We start from the raw sequence: 10,415 nt of genomic DNA, 5'->3' as shown, positions 1-10,415 counted from the left end.
TTACTGCAGCTGCATGTATTGGCTTTCATAACCACACAGAGCAGAATTATTTCACAATCTTCATAATGAAGTGACAGTTGAATAAAAACAGACATGCTATTATGGGATGCCAAACTAGTCATCATTTAAGATGTTTTAATTACACCAAAATACATCTATCATTAGGATGTGTTTACCCAAAATTTTTCTCTCTAAACTCCACACGAGAAGATCTTTGGTGGTATCAGACCACATATCCCTCCAATGAGACCACCTGTTGGAAGAATCTCAGAGATTGCAAGGAGAAATAGAAGTCATTCAGAGATTTATGAAAGTCTCCACTCATGACTTGGCAGGAATCTGATATTTTCCTGATATTTTAGACAGGACTCTAGTTAAACATATTTTCTGTTCCCATGACATTTAATTGGTGAAATATAAATAAGTTGCAGAGCACTAGGAAATGATTGAAGACTGAGTTGTGTTTTTGGTTGTTTGATATAGGCTTACATATAGTTTTTATAGTTACAAACACTTTTGTTCAGAATGGTAGTCGATAAATCCAATTTTAAAACTGTTTGTTCTCCAATTTAGTAAAACATGGCAAACGCCTGCTCTCTTCACAGCACCGACAGCCGATTATTAAATATTAATTCGAAATAAAAAATAAAATTATTTTTACTTAATATTTTTTATTAAAGGTAGGCCTACACTGTGTACATTTTGACCCTCTATAGCGTTATTAAACAACTGCATGCATTTTGCGGAAGAACGTTGTTTTGGTTGTGCTTTGGATTTTGCATGACTGAATGAATATGACCTTTCACAATATAATGCTTTACAATGAACTGTTAGAGAGCTACATATGGCAATGTATCTGTTCAGTAAAATAACTTACCCGTTGAGTAATAAAATGCCATCTCCGTGTCGCGTTTACAAGTAACATTTCAAATCCCTCAGATCTCGCCATCTCTAAAAAGACAAGCCAATGTTGATTCTTGTTTTATTACGAATGTCGCGTTCGCTTTTTGGTTTTGTTTTTTTCACCAGACTCTCTGGTGTTCAGCTTTTTTTTTTTTAAACAGGCGATTCCCTGGAGGTTCGAGATTTAACTGCTTCTTGTCAACATGCAGTTCTCGCTGGTTGTGACAACTAACCTAGGCCACTCCCACACCGTATACATGTGTCAAAGTAGCTGGAGCAACTTTTCTATATTAGCCTACAGATATAACAGGACACAAGCTATGAGATGTATATATTTTTTTGTCCGATTCGAAAACTTGCGTATAAACTACGATGGAAACACATTAACCGAATCAATTCCTCTATGTCCATCAAAAAATTCATGTGACTTTGTGCGATGAGATGGCATAACTGGACCAACCAGCGGACCGATCTCGCTGCACTTCTGAAGTTACCTTTCTACGGGACTGCGTTCCCAGACAGCAGGCATCCACTTCTGAAAGCAAGATGTTTACTGAAAGCAAGACCGGGTTTATTGCGTTTCGTCCCCACACTCTGAGATTACAAAAATACAAAAATTATTATAGCCTTAGTGGCTTCTCCTATTGCAACAACTTCCATTTTACAATGCTTGCTAGAGACACATTTCATGAGATCGGGTTGTCAGTTTGTCAGGAAGTGACGATTTTGTTTTCTTCGACTTTCTTAACTGGATGAAAACGCTTTATTCATAAATGAATTTTTTTATGTAAATGATAATATTTTAAATACACACTTATAATTGGCTTACCATAGTGAATCAGGGGAAGACAAAAACACTGTGAAAGAAGAATTGATGATGTATTGTTTCATTTAAATTTGGTTCATTTTAAATAAAAAATGTTTAGTGTACCTTTAAAACCAATAACTACAATTATGTTACCTAGAACAGGGTTATAACTAAAAACATAAACAGTTTCATTACTTGGAATAAAATAAAATAAACATTAACTGAAATATCATTATATATATATATACTTATTTTAAATCAGCTAGTTGTCAAAGCAACACTATCATGGACTTTTGGTTTGAAATTCTTAATTTCCTGTGTTTTGTTCTTGTTTCCCTCTCTCATTTGTTACTATGGTATTTTAGTTCATTATCTGTTAAGTCCCTCATTTCTCTGCCTGAGTTGTTATTATTTGTGTTTGGAGTTTGTACTAGAACACTAACCTGTGGATTATGAGCTTGTTTGATTGATTTTTTTATTTTATTTTTTTTATTCATCTTCATCTGACCTTCTTTTCTGTGGACTTTATTCTCTGAGATCATGACAGCAACATTTCTCATTTTCATTTAATTTAAGTATTAAAATAACTAAAACTAATGAACTAAAACTTAATAAAAACTATTTAGTTTTTTTTTTAATTACTAAAATGTTAACTAAAATTAAAACAGAAAATATAAAATTCAAAATATTAACAAAAAGATAAATTATATAAATTATAAATGAATACTCAAATAACCTGATTAATTTGATGCATATAATGTAAATGTTGATTTTTGTAACATTGTAACAAAAGCATATGAATATTTAAGATTATAACAGATATTGACTTATATATTAAGGACTATATTAGGGGGAAGGACAGGCGAAGCACTGCTACTTGGGCGTGATATCTCTGCGCCCAAGTAGCAGTGCTTCGCCTGTCCTTCCCCCTAATATAGTCCCAAGTCAATATCTGCCTAGGAAATCGCTTAGTGTTAATCTGCATCACTATTTGTACTTGTTGTGAATACGCAGGCCACAAGAAGTAATTAGGTGGTTTATTTTTATTTTTTATATCACTTTTACTCAGGACATGCTAGCTGGCAACAAAGGATTCCATTCATTATGCTAAGCTAAGCTAGCGCCGACCCTGTCAAACTAAAACAATGCATGCACTGAGACAAAAATGCATTTGCCCACCTATCTAAATGTAGGAAAGAAGGTGAATAAGCCCTATTTCAAAAAATGGTGGAGTGTTCCTTTAAACAAACACCTTTGCCTGCCTGATAAACTGCAGATAAAGTGCAATACAGTAAACTTGATAAGATTAAAACATCACATGCGCAACATGCTATTTTGAAAATATTGTATGATCTGACAAATGGTTTTACAGATCTCACAGACTTTCTAAGGCCACATGCTTTTTTTATGTCCATCAAGTGAGATGATCCAATACTGTCTAAAAGGAACTGAGTGATGGTGAAAAATGGCCCAAATGTCCCAAGGGAACCTTTAGGAATAAATGATCCTTCTTATGAATCATTTATCATGCAAGGATGACTGAACCACTGCTGTAAAATGAGAGTGATTCTTTGTATTCTCAATCATAAAAACTTTTCTGTGTTGTAAAAAGACAGATGGAGACAAGGAAAGAACTGTTTTAGGCATTAATATAGTTTCCTCCTAGGTTTAGCTCAGTATCACAAATGCATCTGTGATATAAGTGAGTGTTATCGTGAATTAACATCAGTTCACTTTTAGTAAGCTGGACTGGGCTATGTCCATTTCTTATTTAGGAACACAATGTCCTCCTCTCCGAAATGTTCGGACGTGTCCTAATGCTGGCTTGTATACAACATTAGATGAGATAACATGTGTTTTACATTTGCATGCAAAACTTTTTTTTTTTTTTTTAAAGGAGGATTATAGCTTACATTATAGACAAATTATGAGTTTGTTTTTCTGCCACATGCTTCTGCCACTTAATTTCTGTAACTGTTACACATCCTTTTATTTTTATTTTCAATAGTCAGATTGCCTATTTATCTTCACTTATTATCACTTACATTAAATTTTATTTACCACAGAGACATTACTTCTGTTGGGTTTAACAATTAAATCAAGTAGCCTATTTAAACTTGTATCCTAGGTTGGTTCATAGGCTATGTATTTAGGCCTATACTTATTTTTAACAATACTGTCAGAAATCACTTCAGTCTTAGAAATTATAGAATAAAAGCTAAGAAAGGTGTTCTATATTCTATATCGTTCTGTTTGTTTACAATTTTATTTGAAGCACAAATGTTTCCTAGGCGCCTTTATGTGGACCAATTTGAATGAAAACATTTCATATAAAATGGCGGTGGGCTGGTGATGGCATTTATTTTGAATTTCAAACGTTCAGACGTGTTATTTAAACAAAAATGCGTTACTTTTGGTACACGAGCTAATAATATTTTTTGGGGGGGAAAAGAAAAAACTTTTGGGGAACTCCACATTAGTTTGGAATTGTTGTGGCAGCAGAAGCAGAACTGATGAATAAAGCAAAAGGTTCCTACCGGACTGTATTTTGAGGAGGACAGGAGGTTGAGTAACAGGAAGAGGAGCAGCAGAAGCAGCTACCATGGCGGAGGTATGTGAATAAAAACAACGTTTTATTACAATTTCCTCTTGTCCACTAACAAGGATTAACGTCTGAAATAACACGTTATAATAAATGTTTTATTTTCCTACTAATCGGATAACACATACGTGTCTTTGTAAACCGTCATTATTTGAAACGTTAGTGCTTCTCTAATGGTCGTCAAAGATAATTATATACGTCGATCATTAACTTGCGTAAAATTCAAATCCTCAGTTTCACTGTCACAATACACGTATAAATATAAAACCAGGTGTCATGTTTCTAGCGAGCTTCGTGTTGTCATCAGATTTCAGTCGTGTTATTTGTACATATTTGAAGATGGTGCTATAAGGGCGTGTGGTTTCTGTGTATATGGATATGAGTTCCTGTTTTTAATTGCTCATTAATTTGATAATAATAAATGTTATTTTTAGCACCAAATCATCAAATTAGATTGATTTCTGAAGGATCATGTGCCACTGGAGTAATGATGCTAAAAAGTTCAGCTTTGTCATCACAGGAATAAATAATCTTTCAATATATTCAAATAGAAAACTGAAATTGTAATAATACTAAACAATACTATTGTTTTACTGTATTTTTGATCAAATAAACACAGGCTTGATGAGCATAAGAGACTTCTTTCAAAAACTTTTAAATGGTAGTAGTGTATGTCAAAGATAAAGATGTCTTCCTAGGGTGAAAAAAAAGTTCACCTATATTAACAAATAAAATAGAAATCATATTCTTTTGACATGGAAAACATAAGTTTAGTTTTCAGCTTTGGCTGCCAAAATTGTGTGTCTTTAACAATACCCACTCTCTTGTTTTCTCTCCAGACGCACAGCTTGCAGGACCTGCGGCAAGCAGCCGTCGCCTCCAAGGTTTTCGTTCAGAGAGACTACACTTCCGGCACTATCTGCAAGTTTCAGACCAAGTTCCCGGCAGAGCTGGAGAGCAGGGTGTGTAGAGATCCATTTACCATTAATCTGTATTTACAGATCATGATATCAAATACATCCAAAGCATTGGCAGATTGATTCTGACAGCTGTAATCCACAACCTCCAATCTTCAAATTAGTTGTTTTTGAGTTTTGCCGATGGGTAGTGTAATACTAATGTAGACCGTCTCCTTGTGAGTCTACATGATTTTAAGACCAAATCAACATGCTGTGCAATGAAATTAGTCCACTAGTTTGTCCAGTTATCCAATCACATCCACCGCTGAGGCAAAGTCATGTGAATTTTTGTTGTTGTTGTGGTTGTACATCGAGGGATTTATTCGGTAATTAGGTTTGCATCATAGTGTATGAGCTTGTCGTCCTATTGGATAAAAAAATGTATCCACCTCCATTGAGTGCATAATTGTTTTATGCACATTTTTCAGAATTGATGCGTATCTTTAGCCTGACTACGTCAGACTTCCTACTTCCGCTAATTTCATTTCGCTCCTGTAGTCAGTCTGAGATAGCAGCCTATCTTTCAGTTTTCCACCGGCCTGAAAACAGCCGGGCCAATCAACGAACAGAGGGCGGGCTGAGAGCCGTGACGTAGACGCTGATTGTACCGTGGATGCGTAGATTTACTTCACATAATCTGCAAAAGTCACTCCGGTATTTCGCTCGATGGTCTAGTTTTTGCATCATACATGCGTTTACAGTGGAAGTTAGATGCGGCTGAGCATGCGCATAACACACGCCATAACCAAACGTTATGTGATTGGCTTACGGGTAACCAATGATTTTAAACTTCAGACAAGCTCCCCCCCGCGAGAGAGAAAACACTTCTCTATTATGCTATTCCAGACTCTGTCTACGAAGCAAAGTGAAGTAGCAGAGTCTGGTATTACCAGGCTAGCGTATCTTGCCCTTTCCCTCCAGCGTTTTTTTTTTTATTATTTAATATTATGCAATATCCCAAAAATGTACATTTAAAAAAAATGGAAACATAGCTGCTGACAAATACAAGTCACTTGTCGCCACCTACTGGTGTAACTATTTAATTGATCTTTATTTGAAGCATCAAGTTGCTTGCAAAGGGTGAATTACTCTATTTTGATCACTACCGTAGACATCAGTGTTTATATCCAAACTTTAAACTTTTATCCCAGTACATCTGTGATAATGACAGAAATAATGAGACAGTGTGGTTGAAAAGACTGTTTGCGAAGCTGTTCCCTAACTATACATGACAACTAGAGATGCACCGATTACAATTTTCTAGGCCGATTCCGATTTCCGATTTTTCACTGAGTTTGACCTGCTGATACCGATTTTAGCCGATTCCGATTAAATTTTTTTCTAACCACTTTACAGCACACACAAATATTTATTTTCGATATTTTCTTTAACCCTTTCACGCGTAAGTTTAAAATATTCTAAGTGACACCCCCACCCCCCAGAGTGAGTTTTTTCAAGGCGAACGTTCCCTTTAATGTTTCCATGGCGACGCGTCACGCGATACACCGCAGCCACAATGATACTGTATGACAGATGTGTCGCTTTTATTTCGCTTTTCCTTTTTTATTCAAAATATTCACAAACTTGCTTACCATGTCATCAACTAGCCTATCTGATATTCCGATTCTCAAATACGTGTAAGTGAGTGTGTTTGGTCGTTTAAAAACCTTTATAAATAATCTTGATCATATGAGATGGGCGCCGCAATGCTGTCCTGTCAGTCGGATTTACAGCACGTGAATTCATCAGTTTCTCCCGAAATAAATGCAAGAAAGTGGCCGGTGAACTGAGAAGAATAGAGTAAACTTTATAGTTACTTCCACTATGTTTGTCTGATATGAATAACACATGTCGGCAAATTATATTTGAATAGATTGTTATTGCTGCTTCCACAGACATCAGTGTGTATTTTACAAACTCCAAATGTATTGTTTTACTCGTGCTTATGTGTATTTAAATATCTGAAACCTAAAATAAACATTATGAGGTTGAAAACACTGCTTAATGGTAGTTGTGATCTATGACAGCGCTGAACGCGTCCGACTCTGGTTCAGCGCCAGCCAACGCGCGAAAGCACAGTTTGAATCTGGCAGTTATGCGACGTCACTGAATGTTCTAAATGTGGCACCGTAAGTTACTCTCAGGGGCACAGAAATAAAAATCCCATATATGAGACCGTACCTCTCAAAAGGTTAATCATGCGGCACCCGAGTGCATTTGACCGGCATAAAATCGGCATATGTCAGACTGACCGGCCGGTCGCCGGTCATGGCCGATCACGTGAAAATCGGCCAATTCCGGTCACCAGCCGATCAATCGGTGCATCTCTAATGACAACTGCTCTCTCGATGCAGATTTGAATGTTCTGCTGTGATTGTACTTCTAGTTCACACCTCTCACAGAGTGTGAATGCTGATAATTGTTTTGTTGTCTCAGATTGACAAGCAGCAGTTTGAGGAGACCATGCAGACCCTGAATAATCTCTACGCAGAGGCGGAGAAGCTGGGCGGCAGGTCATATCTGGAGGGCTGTCTGGCCTGCCTCACTGCGTACACAATCTTCCTCTGCATGGAGACCCACTATGAGAAAGTCAGTTGATAGAGTTGTAGGCTGTAGATATCATCAATATGACTTTGTCGATACGCTATTGTCGATCAACAATACGTTAATTCGTTCAGGTGCTGAAAAAGATCGCCAAGTACATCCAGGAGCAGAATGAGAAGATCTTTGCTCCCCTTGGGCTTCTCCTGACTGACCCCATAGAGAGGGGACTCAGGGTTGTATCCTTTCCTACATCGAAACATCATGCAGGTCTTTCTGTCCCCTGGTGGGATTGTCATTGAATTCTGGTGACTTAGAAACTTGCTCTACCATTCAAATTTTGGGGTCAGTAAGAAATGAATACTTTTATTTAGCAAGGATGCATTAGTTTGATCAGAAGTGACTGCAAAGACTTTCATAATGTTGCAAAAGATTTCTATTTCAAATAAACACTGTTCTATTGAGCTTTCTATTTATCAAAGAATCTTGATAAGAATTATCACAGTTTCCACTAAAATATGAACAACATTGATAATAAAAAATGTGTCTTGAGCAGCAAATCAGCATATTAGAATGATTTCTGAAGGATCATGTGACGATGGCAACTGAAAAAAATATATTAAGAGAAAACAGTTATTTTAAACATTAATAATATTTCACAATTTTCCTGTTTTTATTGTATTTTTGATCAAATAAATGGTGAGCATGAGACTTACTGACCCCAAACTTTTGAGCAGTAGTGTACGTCAGATAAAGATGTCTTGCTCGAAGCTTTTTTCCCCCCATGCTCAAGTTTGATACAAATCGTATTTGACATGGAAAACCTTATTTTAGTCATACGTCTTTGGCTGCTAAAACTGAATATTTCATAGATTTTCTTGTAGGTGATCAGTCAACTTCCATGCCTGTATCGCAGGGAAAAAAAAACACTTTCAGAGTTTTACAGCACTGTATTTCCTCAACTTGAGTTTTTCAAAGGTGGAGATCACTATTTTTGAGGATAGGAGTATTGGTTCAAGATAAAACACACCAAAGGTAAGTCCTTTTTTGACCTGAACTAAGATTTTTTTTTTTTTTTTTGGACTCTGCTATATGATATCCCATGTTTTGGGGAAATGCATTGGTTAATCTTGAAATAATGCAGTGTTATATTTCTTCTTGCAGGATCATGTTTGGAACGTGATTATTGGCCTGCTGGACTCAGAACCTGCTTCTCCATCTCTTGATATCACAACCCTATTGCTTTAAATGTAGATAGTATACCTTTATTTTCTGACCATTGATTCATTAATATTTTTTGCTTTGTTTTGTTTTTGACAGAGGGAGAGACTGCTTATATAATGTATCTTAAACTCTCCATTTCAGCTTTCCCTCAGTTAGCAGCTTTCCAATGTGTTACTTAATCTGAGTTATTTTAATTCTGTTGTGCCATGTCAAATTTTTTTTTTTTTTTTTTTTGATTTCTCTGAATTATGTTCCTGTCTCTTGTTTTCTGTATATACTTGTCTTGAATGGGAAGTATAGATTAAGTGCACAATGTTCTGTCTTAATACAGTTGCATCTCTTGATTATTAGGATCGTTTATGACTTTGCATTCTCACAGTAAAAATTTTTTTTTGAGAAGTCTAATTAAATAAGTGCTTGTTAAAACTGTCAATACATTCATGAAGAAACTTTGGTTATGTGTACATGAAAATTTGAGACTGATATTTACAATTTGTTGTATTTAATGATTTTAAGTAATAATCAGTTTAGTTACTTTATAACATTGTTCCATTCCCCTCTATAAAAAATGGTTTTTTTCTTTTGTAACACTACATTTTACTATATTTACCAATGAACTACTGTACTTTTATTTGGGTCTGCAATATAATCCTTATTAAACACACATACCATAAAATCCTTAAAAGGCATGGTTTGCATTTAATATTGCATATCCAGCTTGTATTTCAGACTGCTGTCAGCTCTAACTGTTTCTTGCGTAAATCTTTTTATCAGTGTTGTATCATAGTCTTTTTGGAAAATCTTTTGACACTTATTTAAACTGTGTATCGTACAATAAAGTGTTTTCTTGAACAAATTCCATTGTCTGCTAATATTTCTTTTTAGTTGTATTTATTTTATATTCAGAGGTATATTCCATGTTAGTTAGCATAACATGAGGCTTCTCTATTGTGACGTATATCCGTGTATTTTTAAATGTATAAATGTGAACTACTCTCAATTAAAGAATGCCATGTCATACGCTGCTCAGTAACTCTATGTTTGATAACGTTATCATAAATACTGACAATGTTTTTTAAATTTCATATCCTCCTGGGACTCAGGAATAGACTTGTCTACTCTAGTGGACATTATTTTTTTTAGTGAATTTCTCTGACATCATATATGTCACATGTCACAACCTGGGTGTCCTGTAAAGAGCACAATCAGGGCTTTTCAGAGATACCAAATATTTGGAGGTTTCACCATGAAAACAACTTCTCCTTGGTCTTTAAAAATGTCTGACATTAATTTAGTGATCAAATGTGCACATGTATGGAAATATGATATTGTAATTATAATTTAAATTGGACTACTTTTCAAATTGTATTTCATAAAC

At 35.4% G+C, this 10,415-nt stretch overlaps 1 protein-coding gene across 1 annotated transcript; it reads left to right on the top strand.

The window, feature by feature from the left end:
- Positions 1 to 4,215: 4,215 nt before the first annotated feature.
- golga7 (golgin A7) lies at positions 4,216 to 9,893 on the top strand. Its single transcript, XM_084401063.1, has 6 exons — positions 4,216 to 4,322; positions 5,153 to 5,275; positions 7,709 to 7,861; positions 7,951 to 8,052; positions 8,792 to 8,848; positions 8,978 to 9,893. The coding sequence occupies exons 1-5, from the start codon at positions 4,314 to 4,316 to the stop codon at positions 8,834 to 8,836; spliced, it is 432 nt and encodes a 143-aa protein (XP_084257189.1). The 5' UTR covers positions 4,216 to 4,313; the 3' UTR covers positions 8,837 to 8,848; positions 8,978 to 9,893.
- Positions 9,894 to 10,415: the final 522 nt, after the last annotated feature.

Source organism: Rutilus rutilus (assembly GCF_951802725.1).
Source record: "Rutilus rutilus genome assembly, chromosome: 25".
NCBI classification, from domain to species: domain Eukaryota; kingdom Metazoa; phylum Chordata; class Actinopteri; order Cypriniformes; family Leuciscidae; genus Rutilus; species Rutilus rutilus.
Note: the sequence above shows the minus strand (reverse complement) of the source record. Positions and strands in the feature narration are given on the sequence as shown.